This window comes from Pseudomassariella vexata (assembly GCF_002105095.1).
Source record: "Pseudomassariella vexata strain CBS 129021 chromosome Unknown BCR38scaffold_6, whole genome shotgun sequence".
In the NCBI taxonomy this organism is placed as follows: domain Eukaryota; kingdom Fungi; phylum Ascomycota; class Sordariomycetes; order Amphisphaeriales; family Pseudomassariaceae; genus Pseudomassariella; species Pseudomassariella vexata.
The window spans coordinates 1,458,657-1,474,233 of NW_024467961.1; the positions used below are offsets into that span (position 1 = coordinate 1,458,657).

General features: G+C 51.9%; 2 protein-coding genes across 2 annotated transcripts; one reads left to right on the plus strand and one right to left on the minus strand.

Moving 5' to 3' along the window:
• Window positions 1-674: 674 nt before the first annotated feature.
• On the minus strand, window positions 675-6,386 carry BCR38DRAFT_342250 (fatty acid synthase subunit alpha; the record flags this gene model as incomplete). Its single annotated transcript, XM_040855930.1, has 3 exons — window positions 675-785; window positions 841-5,801; window positions 5,864-6,386. 3 exons carry the CDS (start codon window positions 6,384-6,386, stop codon window positions 675-677), a joined length of 5,595 nt encoding a protein of 1,864 aa, XP_040716337.1.
• Window positions 6,387-8,940: 2,554 nt separating this feature from the next.
• Window positions 8,941-15,296, plus strand: BCR38DRAFT_484644 (fatty acid synthase beta subunit dehydratase; the record flags this gene model as incomplete). The annotated part of the gene is made up of 2 exons (XM_040863774.1): window positions 8,941-14,128; window positions 14,176-15,296. The coding sequence occupies 2 exons, from the start codon at window positions 8,941-8,943 to the stop codon at window positions 15,294-15,296; spliced, it is 6,309 nt and encodes a 2,102-aa protein (XP_040716338.1).
• Between the last annotated feature and the right edge of the window lie 281 nt (window positions 15,297-15,577).

Here is a 15,577-nt window from a genome sequence, read left to right on the forward strand (position 1 = left end):
ACACAGGTCTATTTCCATCTGCAAATATTTTGTGTAGGTCGGGGAATTTCCGAGGTATTGCAATTTCATGTTCGATGTTCTAGATGGCGTGGAACGCGCATCCTTGTGACCACGAGAAACTCAAAATTGTTCTTAAAGTGATCCATTAGTTCACCAAAGAATGCATCTCCTGCTGGGAAGGCTTATCTCATAAGCTCACTTCAGAGACAGTAATGTTTACCCCAATCCACAGCCGGCAGTGCAAGAGACCCGACGTTTACTAAGCTGGCCGTCGCCTGTTCGAGCACCTTCAGCTTGCATCCCCTATTGTTAGTATGAATAAGGAATTAGTTTACGGCAGCAATGAGTCACGCAATAACGAGAATTTATTTGAATGAGACAGTATTGTTTTTTTGGGATCATGTCTAACTGATTTCTGTGCTCGTTTCCTCATGTCTACCTCATCCTCGACCCCTAATTACTACACCTCTATTAATGCAGTACTGAACCCATCCGCCACTCTCTGTATCTATTGGGATGGCTGGTGCCATCTCCTCTCTTGTCGTAAAATCCATGTTTATGCATATAACACCAAGAAACGAAAAAGGCGAATCCTCCAGGTATGCCATTCTTGTCAACCATCATCATAAAATTTACAGAACCTCGGCAATAGAGCACATCCATACGTTGTAAGACTAGAATGTCGAGACGGCAATTGCAATTGCTTGCGCGTCGGAGTGCGATATGGAAACGCTGATCTCCTTGACACCTGCCTTCCTCGCCACATCGGCGGCATCCCCATGAAGCTACAATTCGTCAGTAAAGGGCTTTGGTTGGGGATTAGACATGTAGGCGACTTACAGACACAATTGGAGCACCCATTTCACCAGGAATGATTTCGATTTCCTTCAGGGCTGCACCAGCGCCCTTACTCTTCACTCCAAGGCTCTTGAATACTGCCTCCTTTGCGCTCCAGCGACCAGCAAAAGAGCTTTGCGGGCTGGGAGTCTTTCGGCAGTATTCAATCTCGAGATCAGTGAAGTTGCGTTCAATGAAAGTATCGTTCTCAATGTTGATGGCCATAATATCCTCAACGTCTACGCCGACTTTGTTGTTCGATCCCGTGGCAATGCTTCGCGCAAGCTCCTCGACACTCTCCTTGGTAGATTTGGGTTTCACGATGCTCAATGCCGCAGCTTGCTTCGCAAAATTTGCCGCGTATATCAGTTGACCTGTCTTCTTATCCTTGGAGACTCGGGCTTCCGGGTTGAGGAGCACAGCGCCGAGTTGCTCTTCGGTGTACGGGGCATTGGCTTTGGCCTGGAATAAGGCATTGTTGATCATACCGTTATGCAGGTAGCGGTATGACTTCTTCTGGCGGGCAGCCACCTTGGAACTGTACTCGTTGAAGGTCTCTTCGTCAAGCGTGGCATAGAGGTACTTGGGGTGGATACCGATGGCCTGGGCGCCCTTCTGGCCGAAACCGAATGAAGTCACAGAGAATGCTTTGACACCGTCGGTCTGAATGCTTCGGCTAGGGTAAACAATCAGGTCAAATTGCTCCATGACTTCATCAACATTGTCGGCATTGCGGTTGCCCGGTACCAAACCAGTGTTGAGCACTTGTAAGCAGCCGTTCATCATCCAAGCACCAGCAGCACCCTTGGGATGACCCGTGAGGTACTTCTGGAAGATGCCGAGGACGGCATTGCCCTTCTTTCGACCCAAGTGGCGGAGCTGTTGACAAATGACTGAAGACTCGTTCTTGTCGTTCGCCTTAGTAGAGGTTCCATGGAATGATGCGACGTCGAGGTCATCGATAGTAAGACCCCATGTAGCCAGTGCGCCGCGCAGGGGAGCAATCGTCGTATCTTGTTTCCAGAAGTTGTTGCCAAAGCTTCGTAGGGCTTCCTTCACTTGCCTGGCAGCCTCCTTGTCAACATGTGCCGAGCGTTCCTGCAAGTATCTCCGCTCATCGAATTGATGACCTTGGGACTTCATTGCCTCAATTTCGCCATGCAAGTGTTCAAGTTCGGCTTCTTTCCACATGTTGACTTGCTTCTTGCGGAACTCAATCTGTCGACGTCGGTACTTCATGTCAAGCAGGGGGGATGGAATGGACCCGACCGTCTCGCGTGCGGTGGTGAGAACACCTTGGCCTGGCGCGGGGACTGATCGGCCAATCTTGTCACTGGCAGTCGTTGTGAGGGCGAGGATTCCATGGATGGGCAGACCCATGTCCAGAGCCAACTTGGCTGTCATGATGATCTGGACACCGGAACCTTGAGATTCCATGAAGCCATTTCTGGTGGTTGTGGTAGGACGCGACATCTCCTTGGGAGTGCGGCCGTGAGCAAACTCATCGACAGAGTTGCTTGTTGCCTTCATGTTGGCAAATTCATAGGAACCCTCTTCACCGAAATCATCGAAGCCTCCCACGAGGCAAACACGAGCCTTGCCTTCCATGATGGTTTCATAACCAATGTCAACAGATTCGACGGCGGTGGCACAGGCTCCGACAGGAGTCTTGATGGGGCCCGAGGAAGACAAAAGCAGCATGTTCACCCACGCAGCCATCGTGTTTATGAATGACTCTTGCAGAATGTCATTCTGGACGGGTTTGTCCAAGAAGCGGTCGCGATGCATGCCTCGCAGGGCACCGGCACCACCCATGCCGGAACCAATGCAGTTGCCGACCTCAGAGACGTGGACGTACTTGTAGAACTCGTAAGGGTCCGTTATACCAGAAGACAGGAGAGCCTCGGCAACAGAGACAAGAACGAACAAGGTGACGGGGTCGACTTGCGAGATGATATCTTCAGGTACACCATACTTCTTGGCATCCCAGCCCGTAGGGACCTGACCGGCAACGAGTCGGTCAAATCGGAGAGACTTGGGAATCCAGAGAGAAGCGCCCTTCTTCATACGAACAATGTACTCGCCGCTGTCGGGAATCTCGAAAATCTCTGCCTTGTCGCCGTGCTCCTTCTTGAATGCTTCGGCGGTATCCTTGGATGCTTCGAAAGGATCAAGATCTTCTTCGATAACAACCTCGTGCAGAAGCTGCTTGTTGTTGGGATCATACCCATCAAACAGCTCCGGCTCGATAAGACGGATACCCGAATGCTCCAAGATGAACTTCTCGTACTTCTGCTTGATGTCCTTGTCATCAACAGGCTCCCCAGACTTGGCGTCAACCCAGCCGGAGTAAGGCTTGCCCTTGATGGGTCCATTGTGGTTCTTGATGAGGCCCATGATCCAGGCCATCTCGACGCATCCTTCCAGAGAGAACTCGCCATAGGCTTCCATCTCCCACCGGGTTCGCGAATTGCCCCAGGGTCCAACTTCAGCAAAGCCGGTGACAACAACGACCCTGTCAAGATCGACCATGCCCTTGAGGTTAGCATTGAGAGGATTAATGTCCTGCTTCCAGTCTGGCAGCGTAGGGAAATCGAACTTGAGATTGGCTCGAGGCTCGATGACCTTCTTCTTGTACAATGCCTCAGTCTCCTGGCCGTTGACAACCTTGTTCTCAATTGCCGTTTCCTTCGTGACTGCACGACGAATTTCACTGGTCTCCATGATGTTTTTGCGTTCCTTGGACATCAAGGTGTTCAGTTTCTTAATGAACTGAAGACCGCCATTGAGATCGGCAAACATGGGCTGGTGCTGGCAAAGGTCCACAATGTCGGGCGACATGAGGCCGAGCAGATTAAAAGCCATTTCTTGCTGTGAGAAGGTGCGCGCACCTTCTTGCTCAACGCTTTCGGCGACAACATTGTTGCCGGACATAAGCCCAGTGCCACGGGTCCAGCCAATCACAGCACCACAAATGGTGAGATAGTTTCCCCAGTCTTCTGAGCGCCAGCGGTTGAAAAGAGTCTCGAGTCCCAGCTTGGACTCGGAATACAGACCATCACTGCCGAATGTGCCGTGGTTCGGTGACAAGGGGAGAATGACTTGGGCTGGGCGTGTCTCGAATCCACGCTCAACCTTCTGGGTCTTGACACATCCCAGTAGGCGGAGAAGGTTGGTCAACATAATGCGATGGGCCAGTTCAGACTTGGAATCAATGCCATCGATCTGGCGGCCCTGTTCGGAGATGGCTGCGAAAGGAACGATGTAGTCAAGGTCCCAGCCAAGGCCCTTCTTCGCGTCATATATGTAGTCGACCAAGGCCTCTACATCCTGCTTGCTGCCCTGGTTGAAGGGAACAACGACAAGCTGTGATCCACGCGCACCGTATCTGGAGTACATCGACTGGTAGTACTCTGTCACCTCTCTCGAGAATCGACTGGTGGTAACGAGGACCCTGGCACCACCGCTGATCAGACCCTGAAGAACCTCAGCTCCGATTGACCCAGCACCGGCGCCTGTCATCAGCACGTACTTGTCCTCGTAGGTGATGCCTGACTTGGCAGCATCCGCGAGACAATCCAAGTAGATCTTGGTTAGCTTTCTGTCGTACTCCCACCCGGTGAGGTCATCATGGGTCTTGAGATGCAGGAACGGGATGGCCTCGGTCTTGCCCTTGCTGGTTTGGGTGCTGGCCTTCAGGCCACTCTTTTTGACGAGGCCAGGCTTGCCAGTCTCCTTGGGAAGGATCTGGCTCTCGTTCATTGCTAGCGATTGACGAACATTGTTCGAGAGAGCCTTCATCTCATGCTGTGTGGTCTTGGCCATGGTTTGTGAAGCTCTAATGAGTTTGACCAATCGCGAGAGATCATTATGGACCTTGCTCCTCGTGCCATACTCGGTGAGCTTACCACCTTCAGCCATTTGCTGAACATAATGCTCAAGCTTGCGGCAGCTAGGTCTCGGGACTTCCTTGTAGCTGATGTTGCCCTTATTGTCAACATTGGTGTGAGGGCCCGTGGGGACAGCCACATCTTTGTATGCGGGAGGAACTTCCAAGACATCCTTGCAGTTCTCAATCAACTGTTCACCAAGAGACTTGGCCAGTTTGTATGTCTCACCGCGCTCGGTAGGACAGTTGTCGATGTGATATTGCATAAATTCAAGGAGCCGCGGGTTTGATTTGCTCATGATGCGGATGCAGCGACTGACAATCTCTCGGTCCACTGCCTTCAGTCTTCCGAAGATAACGTCGTAGTACATGCTGAGGGCGTCCTGACGCGCCCAATTCCAGGAGGAATCATAGGTACGCGCCTTGAGTGGACTGAAGCTGGGCTTGATGCCTTCAGCGTAGAAGTCGCCGTGCTCTGCCGTCCAGAGATCTAGCTGATCTTGAAGGACCTGTTCTGATTGCTTCGAGACCAAGGCAGCCTTGTCGCCAGCGCGAAGATCCATCCTCAGGTATCTCGCCAACAGCTCTAGTTGCTGTTTGAATAGCGCGCGTTGATCTTTGGTGAGGGCGTCCAGAGCTGCGGGATCCATCATCATACCGGCTCCGGCTCCGGCGGCAGGGCCAGCTGTCGCAGCAGTGGACAAGCTGATACCAGCGTGGGATGCGTACTTCTGAGCTACATCGTCAAGGAAGGCCTTGGCATCAGCCTCCGAGCCTAATCGGGCTGGTGGCTCCATGGTGATGCCTACGACAAGAGTTCCGTCCTGTCTGCCAGAGCCGAGGCCCCATCTTGTCTCAAGATACTTGCGGGCGGCCGTGATATTGAAACCGCCGGGCATCTTGGAGGAGACCAGACGTGCCACCAGGCCTTGTGAAGTCTTGCCAAGCTGTCCATTGAATGTGGCTTGCATGACCGCGCCTAGTTCATCGAGTGGTGTGTCTTCCGGCTTTTCGGGAGTCGATCCAAACTCCTTTCCAAGGTCTCCGAGGATCTCATTCTGAAGAGTTGATTTGCCTGTAATTTCATAATCAGATGTAGAACTGGGTAGAATTCAGATAGGCTCAGGCCAAACTTACCACCAACCATGTCCTTGATGGCCTTGCTAAGAGGGATCTCCAGGAAAGGCTTCTTGAGCTTCTGAGCGATGAGGGCTCGCACAATGTCTATGGCCGCTACTGGAGCATCTGGTACTGAAGCGGCTGGGCCTGCACTCGGGACCGGAGCAGCAGCAGCTACTGGTGAAGCCGCCGCAGCCGAGGCAGCAGGGGACGAAGAAGCATCTGCAGAAGGAGCTGTGGGCTCAGGTTCCTCTTCGACAGGTTCTTGATCGTAGTAGATCTCATTTGAATCCTTGTTATAGCACAAAATCTGGCGTTGAATCGATTTTGCCGCATCGAAAGCCTCATATTGAGATGCAATCGTTCTCTTGGCCATGACACTCAGCGTGTCCGCAGGACCGACCTCGACACTAAGTTCGGAGGTCTTCTCAGCGAGAAAGACATCTTGTGTCTCAATCCAGCCTACAGAGGAAGCAAACTGGTACGCCAGCAGCTCGACAAGGAGCGTGTGGCTCACCTCCTGCTCGACCTCGGGACGCATGCTGGGCAGAGTAGCGTGCTGTTCTGCCACAAGGACGAAAACGAGGGTGTATGGGTATTATAGTGTGTTTAGAGCCAATGCTCCGTATCTTGATCCCACGGGATATCTCTTGCGGTGCGTATGGAGTCTCGACGGGGGCTGTCGTGGGTTTTTGAGAAATGTGGGGGGGAGTTGGTGGTTGAGCTCGACTGAATTCTTGGGGGATCTCAAGTCGAAGGGAGATGCTCTTGCTTCCTGGTTGTGGTTGCCACGTGGACTTGACCTGGTTTCTTTCAAACAAGTGCAAGAACGAGAGGCAAGTCGGGAAGGTGTGTCGGAGCCTGGTGTGGTGTATAGACAACCGAACTAGCGAGCAAGCACGAAGCGGGACGCAATCGGACGGACGGATGAATGGAAGGAAGGAAGGACGAATATGTGAATACGACAAAATTCTCTTGTATCAATTGTATGTGGCCTTCCCGGCTATTGGCAACTACACGAAGATTTGTTGCATTTGGGAATCTAGACAAGACTGAGGGGCTTCTACAAAGTCGACTTCAAATCCCAAATGTTGAACAAGCAAAAATTGGCTGGCAGGGGTTTGCTAGTCGTCGCTGCTTCTGCAGGTGCCTTCTGCCAAAGCGACAAGTGCGTGCAGCCATTCTATGCGACGAAGTAACGGTACATACTACCACTACTCTCATCCACCCAGAATTTGTACCGGTTGCCGCAAAGCTCCTCAACCATATTGGCGTCTAAGCCTGATACGGCATAGTCTGGAAAGGACCCCTTCCCCACAGAATTCCCATGCTGATGAAGTGCATTGAAACCGGTTGGGATTCGCTCGCAATATTGAACGGGCAGAAAAATCTCCTAAGTCAACCTTGCACCTACCTAGGTGTGCACAGATGGCGACTGGGATCAACGGGCTTCTTGTTGCTATGAATTGACTTTGGCGTGCCGCCATCATCTGCGCGCTTTCTCGATATCTTATCGCCTGCGCCGCTATGCGTCATGGTATCCTTGTGGCTCTAGTTTGACAAAGGAGATTGGGTGATGCATTTCGACATTGGAGACCTTGAGACTAGGTGAGTCGAGAGTTCTTGCTTACCCCCATCCCCAATGTCTTGGTACTGATACATCCAACTGTGGACCCATCTATCGATCAAATTGGCCAAGCCATTACGACAGTGGGAAGGCTGAAGGTACTTGTATATCTCTATGACAGCTAAAACTATCCATGACAATATCTAAAGTAGAATGCAGTCTGGTAAATTCTAGCAGGCAAGCCTTTGCTCTGCGATCTATGCAGTGGTAGGTGTACCCATCACATATTTGACTAAAAGCTGTTCTAACCAGCAAACGGAAGATGGAATTTTGCATCGTAGTGGCAGTCAACATTCGTAATTAATCGTCGGTATATAGAGTTGCCGAGTTCTGACGATAAATGAAAGACTTCGGACAGATTTGATTTGGGGTGAATTGATCGCAAGGAGGTGGGGCTTTTCTTTCTACGCAAGGCATAGACCACCTGGTGCTTCGTACTCCTTTCAAGTACGTAGATGCAAACGCCATTGATATTGCGGGCCGTGCGTGCACTCTTTCCACCAACCTTGAAAATGTTGTGTTATGGAAGGGACAAGCTTAACAAGTGTTGGTGCAATGGTCGTTGGGCTTATTTCAAGGAAAGAATGTTGGAGGGGTTGGTCGTTGGAAATCTGGGTGGTCTGCAACAAAGCTTTCTTTGCAACCGTTGTCCACACATAGTAACTAAGATCCGCTAGTCCTTTATAAAGCATCCACGCCATCGGTCGTCAATCTGTATACTTACAGATAGCAACGGCGTAAGACATCGAGTAATACCAGCGTTTATCGGTTATAGTTCCGAACTTCTTTGTAATTGTAGAAAATTTGTTGTAAATCACGAAGTCATTCATTGTTGATCTGGGCGAAAAATTCGTCTTGTTATAACTGGCTGGCATCGCGCCCTGCAGGGTCCTCGAGTGCTCATCTGTGGATGGCCTTGCCCGCATTTCAAGTGGGGTGGGTGGTAATGCAACAAGTAGCGGTACATCGGGGTCCCCCCTCCTGCCGTGGATCGTGGGAGAGTTCCTGCAGGTTGCACCGCGCCAATCCCCAACAAGATCAAAAGATTTTTGGCGAGCTCCTTCCATCCAGTCGGGTTGAGAGAGTCATTGCCTCGAAGCCATTGAAGCTCATCCCACCTGCCAACATTCATTAGGACATTGACTTCATTGACTGGCATCCTGTTTTGACAGAGGCACCTTTCAAAGCGCTTACCCATTTTTTACATCTCAGGGCAATACTGTTCTTTCTTCCATCTGCTACTGGACACTCCACCTCGTCCACGTTTACTACCCGTTCTTCGAAGCTCGTCCTGAATTCTTTGACCATTACCAACTCGCTTCGATTTACTGGTTTCTACTCTCCTGCTCTTAATTGAGTGCAAGGAAACAGCTTCATCGTAAGAGAACATCATCCAGTCCCTCTCACAGAGGCCCGCGAGGCTGACCTTGCAGACTCGATACCCCTTCCACTACATAGACCGTACACGATGTACGGCACTGGGACTGGCCCGCAGACGGGCGTCTCAACTCCCAGATCGTCCCAATCCCTCCGACCGCTCACTCTCTCCCACGGTTCTCTGGAGACATCTTTTCTTGTCCCTACCAACCTCCATTTCCACGCGTCTCAGTTGAAGGAGCAATTCGCTGCCGGCCTGCCAGCAGCCACAGATGAGCTGGCTCAAGATGACGAACCTTCCTCGATAGCTGAACTTGTGGCGCGATACCTGGGCTTTGTTGCCCACGAAGTTGATGAGGGCGAGGATGATACCCAAGGTTCCTACGAGGATCTATTGAAGCTCGTACTCAATGAGTTCGAGCGAATGTTCCTCCGAGGTAACGATGTCCACGCCCTGGCGAAGGGCCTGCCGGGTATCCTCGAGAAGCAAATCACAGTTGTCAAATGCTACTATGCCGCGCGCAATGTTGCAAACCGAGCTATGAGACCACACGATTCGGCACTGTTCAGAGCTGCTGACGAGGGCTCTGCCAAGATCTACAACATTTTTGGTGGTCAAGGCAACATTGTCGAATACTTCGACGAACTCCGTGAGGTGTACGAGACATACCCGTCCTTTGTAGGGGAGCTTGTCACAGCCGCTTCCGAGTTGCTGCAGAATTTGTCGCTTGACCCGCGAGCCGAGAAGCTCTACGCAAAAGGACTTGATGTTATGACGTGGCTGCACTCCCCAGACACCACTCCTGATGCAGACTATCTCGTTTCTGCTCCAGTCAGTCTTCCACTAATTGGATTGGTCCAGTTGTGTCACTACCAAGTCCTCATCAAGGGCCTTGGTCTTCACCCTGGCATTCTGCGAGATCGTCTCAGTGGTGCGACTGGTCATTCGCAAGGTGTGGTCGTTGCAGCGGCCACCGCTGCCGCAGGTGACTGGGAGTCATTCTCCAAGGTTGCGAAAGATGCTCTCACTATCCTTTTCTGGATTGGTGCTCGAAGCCAGCAGGTGTTTCCGCGGACTTCTTTGCCACCAAAGATGCTTCAAGACTCGATCGACAACGGTGAGGGTGACCCTACTCCTATGCTTAGCATCCGCGATCTCCCTCTGAGCGAGGTACAGAAGCACATTGATGTCACGAATCAGTATCTGCCCGAGGATCGACACATAGCCATCTCACTTGTCAACAGCCCAAGAAACATGGTCGTCACCGGTCCACCTGCGTCGCTGTGTGGTCTCAATCAGAACTTACGAAAGGTCAAGGCCCCCACTGGATTGGACCAGAACCGGATTCCTTACACCGAGCGCAAGGTCCGTTTCGTGAACCGCTTTCTACCGATCACCGCACCTTTCCACAGCCAGTATCTCGCAGAGGCTACCAAGTTGATTGATGAAGATCTCAAGGACGTTAAGATTGACGTCGCGTCCCTGGGCATTCCTGTGTATAACACTTGCACTGGCAAAGACCTGAGAGAGGAGGCCAAAGGCGATATTGTCCCGGCCCTCGTTCGCATGATCACTCGCGATCCGGTTCACTGGGAGGATGCCACCGTGTTCCCCAAGGCAACTCATGTTTTGGACTTCGGTCCCGGCGGCATCTCTGGTCTCGGCATACTCACCAGCCGCAACAAGGAAGGCACAGGTGTGCGTGTCATTCTGGCCGGAACCATTAATGGCTCGGCCCAGGAAGTAGGATACAAGCCTGAGCTGTTTGATCGCGACGAGGAGAACGCCGTGGTCTATGCCAATGACTGGATCAAGGAGTACGGTCCCAGACTGATCAAAACATCCAGTGGTCAGACCTATGTGGACACGAAGATGAGCAGACTCCTCGGTGTGCCACCCATCATGGTTGCCGGCATGACGCCTTGCACAGTACCCTGGGACTTTGTTACTGCCACGATGAACGCAGGCTACCACATTGAGCTCGCTGGCGGTGGTTACTACAACGCCAAGACAATGACTGAAGCTCTTGAGAAGATCGAGAAAGCAATTCCAGCTGGACGTGGTATCACAGTCAATCTGATCTACGTCAATCCTCGTGCCATGGCATGGCAGATCCCGCTCATTGGCAGGCTGAGGGCCGAAGGTATTCCCGTCGAGGGTCTCACCATTGGTGCTGGTGTCCCCTCCATCGATGTAGCTCAGGAGTATATCGAGACACTTGGTCTGAAGCACATTGCTTTCAAACCCGGTTCCATGGAGGCTATCCAGGCTGTCATCAACATTGCAAAGGCCAACCCAACATTCCCTGTGATTCTCCAATGGACTGGCGGCCGTGGGGGTGGTCATCACTCGTTTGAAGATTTCCATCAGCCCATTCTCCAGATGTATGGTCGCATCCGTCGGAGTGACAACATCATCCTCGTTGCCGGAAGCGGATTTGGTGGGGCCGAAGACACCTATCCCTACCTGACTGGACAGTGGTCTACCAAGTATGGATACCCGGCAATGCCGTTTGATGGATGTTTGTTTGGCAGCCGCATGATGGTGGCCAAAGAGGCGCACACGAGCAAGAACGCCAAGCAAGCCATCGTCGATGCCCAAGGTCTTGACGACTCCCAATGGGAAAAGACCTACAAGGGAGCAGCTGGTGGCGTCATCACCGTTCGATCCGAGATGGGTGAGCCCATCCACAAGCTTGCCACTCGCGGTGTTCTCTTCTGGGCGGAGATGGACAAGAAGATATTCGGCATCCCAAAGGAGAAGCGCGTTGCCGAGCTCAAGAAAAACCGCGATTACATCATCAAGAAGCTGAATGACGACTTCCAGAAGGTGTGGTTTGGCCGAAACGCGGCTGGCAAGACGGTTGATCTTGAGGATATGACATACGCAGAGGTTGTTCGCAGAATGGTTGAGCTCCTCTACGTCAAGCATCAGTCACGCTGGATCGATCCCACATTCGCCAAGCTGACCGGTGACTTTATCCACCGTGTCGAGGAACGCTTCACCCACGAGTTGGACCAGCCTTCGTTGCTTCAAAGCTATTCAGATCTGGATGACCCTTCCCCTACTGTCGAGCGCATACTCAAGCACTACCCAGAGGCCGAGACGCAGCTCATCACTGCTCAGGATGTCCAGCATTTCCTGATGCTATGCCAACGCCGTGGCCAGAAGCCGCCGACTTTTGTTCCAGCCCTTGATGAAAACTTCGAGTTCTTCTTCAAGAAGGACTCTCTATGGCAATCCGAAGACCTTGAAGCCGTCATTGACCAAGACGTCGGCAGAACTTGTATCCTGCAAGGACCCCTCGCGGTGAAGTACTCCAAAGTCCTCGATGAGCCTATCAAGGACATATTGGATGGCATCCACAATGCACACATTGCCAGTCTCACCAAGGATGTCTACCACGACAAACCAGCCGATATCCCTGCGATCGAGTACTTCGGTGGCAAGCTCATTGAAACCGAGATTCCTCTCGATATCGAAGGTCTCACAGTGTCGTATGATAACAACAAGAACACCTACCGACTCTCTTCATCGCCTACTGTTGCATTGCCGTCCATTGATTCTTGGCTGTCGCTTCTGGCAGGACCCAACCGGTCTTGGCGGCATGCCCTTTGCTTGTCGGAGGTCCTGGTTCAAGGACAGAAGTACCAAACTAACCCGATGAAGCGAATCTTGGCTCCTGTCCGTGGCCTGTTTGTTGAGATTCATTATCCTAACGAACCTAGCAAGACCACCATCATTGTGAGAGAGCAGCCCAGACACAATCACTACGTTGATGTGATTGAAGTGAAATTGAACGGCAAGAACGAGATCATTGTGAACATGATCAAGGATACCACAGCCCTTGGCAAGCCCGTGTCGTTGTCACTCCATTTTACATACCACCCCGAGGCTGGATACGCGCCAATCCGCGAAGTCATGGAAGGCCGTAACGATCGTATCAAGGAGTTCTACTGGCGTGCATGGTTTGGCGATGAGAAGTTCGATCTTGAAGCTCCCGTAACGGGCAAGTTTGACGGTGGCAGCGCTACCATCACCAGCGAGGACATCAACGAATTTGTTCATGCCGTTGGCAACACCGGAGAGGCCTTTGTTGACCGCCTTGGCAAAGTCATGTACGCCCCAATGGACTTTGCCATTGTCGTTGGATGGAAGGCTATCACCAAGCCCATCTTCCCTCGCAAGATTGATGGCGATCTTTTGAAGTTGGTCCATCTTTCCAACGCTTTCCGCATGATGCCTGGCGCCGAGCCGCTGAAGAAGGGGGACAAAGTGCAGACCACCGCGCAGATCAACGCCGTCATCAACCAGGAATCCGGCAAGATGGTTGAAGTCTGTGGTACTATCACGCGAGACGGCAAGCCCGTCATGGAAGTGACGTCGCAGTTCCTATACCGCGGTGTCTACACGGATTTTGAGAATACCTTCCAGCGCAAAATCGAGACACCGATGCAAGTTCACCTCGCAACCGCGAAGGACGTTGCTGTGCTCAAGTCCAAGGAGTGGTTCGTGACTGATGACAACGAGGATCTGGTGGGCAAGACCTTGGTCTTCCGTCTGCAGAGCTTGATCAAGTTCAAGAACAACACCGTGTTCAGCAGCGTTGAGACGCGTGGACAAGTCTTGCTGGAACGTCCAACCAAGCAGATTGATCAAGTCGCAAGCGTTGATTACGTGGCCGGTGTCTCTCAAGGCAACCCAGTCACTGACTATCTCGAGCGTTGTGGAACTTCCATTGAGCAGCCTGTTGACTTACGCAACCCCATTCCGCTCAGTGGCAAGAAGCCACTTCAGCTGAAGGCGCCAGCTTCCAATGAAAACTATGCCCGAGTCTCTGGTGATTTCAATCCCATCCATGTGTCTCGAGTTTTCTCGGCATATGCCAACCTGCCAGGCACCATCACCCACGGCATGTATTCGAGTGCTGCCGTTCGAAGTCTCGTTGAGACTTGGGCCGCTGAAAACAATGTTGGCCGCGTTCGAAGCTTCCATGCTTCCTTGGTTGGTATGGTATTGCCCAATGATGACATCCAAGTCAAGCTTGAGCATGTGGCCATGGTTGGCGGTCGCAAGATTATCAAGGTGGAAGCGATAAACAAGGAGTCGGAAGAGAAAGTTTTGCTAGGTGAGGCCGAGGTTGAGCAACCCCGAACCGCTTACCTCTTCACCGGTCAAGGCTCCCAGGAGCAAGGCATGGGCATGGACTTGTACGACCGCAGTCCAGTCGCGAAGGAAGTCTGGGATCGAGCTGACAAGTACCTCATGGACAACTATGGTAAGTGTCGTGGCTTGCATACATTGATCTTTCACTGACCAATCTAGGCTTCTCGATCATCAACATCGTGCGAAACAATCCGAAAGAGCTCACTGTCCACTTTGGTGGTTCCAAGGGCAAGGCCATCCGCCAGAAGTACATGGACATGAAGTTCGAGACCGTGGCTCAGGACGGGTCGACCAAATCCGAGAAGATCTTTAAGAACATCTCCGATAAGTCAACCTCGTACACTTATATGTCCCCACAGGGGCTGCTGTCAGCTACTCAGTTCACCCAGCCTGCTCTTACGCTCATGGAGAAGGCTGCGTTTGAGGATATGAAGTCGAAGGGTGTGGTCAAAACCGACGCCATGTTTGCTGGTCACTCTCTTGGCGAGTATGCAGCGTTGGCATCTGTAGCTGAGGTCATGCCTATTGAGTCTCTGGTATCCGTCGTCTTCTACCGTGGCTTGACCATGCAGGTTGCCGTTGAGCGTGATGCCGAAGGTCGCTCCAACTACGGCATGTGCGCGGTCAACCCCAGCCGCATTTCCAAGTCATTCAACGAAGAAGCTCTCGAATTCGTGGTCGGCAATATTGCCGAGGCGACCGGCTGGCTCTTGGAAATCGTCAACTACAACATCAAGAACATGCAGTACGTCTGTGCGGGTGACTTGCGAGCTTTGGACACCCTTACTGGCGTGATGAACTTCCTCAAGGCCCAAAAGGTCGATATCGTTCAATTAAAGCAGGAGCTCCGTCCCGAGGAGGTCAAGGAGCACCTTGTCGACATCATCAGGGGCGCTGCCGAACAGACCGAGGCAAAGCCAACGCCTATTGAGCTTCAGAGAGGACTGGCTACCATTCCACTGCGTGGCATCGATGTGCCCTTCCATTCCACCTTCCTGCGTTCTGGTGTGAAGCCGTTCCGAAACTTTCTGAACTCGCAAATCAAGGTGACGAGTGTCGATCCTGCGAAACTCATTGGAAAGTACATTCCCAACGTCACTGGAAGACCTTTCGAGATCACGAAAGAATACATCGAGAGCGTATATGCGAAGACGGGATCACCAAATCTCAAAGCGATCTTACAGAACTGGGACGAACTACAAGGTGATGCTCAACCTGCTGGTGTCAATGGCATTGACGGAGTGAAGAACTCCGAGGTTGAGGTCAATGGATACCAATAACGAACGACTGTGGTGACATCAGGCGCCCATGAAGGTCATGGCGATGGGGCCGTGTATAGTTTCTGTTGGGTTCTATATATATACACCATTACTGGGTTGGAATGACGGGGCGGAAGGGCATTACAAGTGCGGCTTTGCCGTTGCACATTTATTATGGAGCTTCATGTGGACTCGGGCATGGTTACTAGAAGGAGTCATTGTTTTTGCTGTCGCACTATGTTTAGAGAGTCACATCGACTGCAGATTAATAGACCTGAGAAACATTTTCCTTACCCACTTGA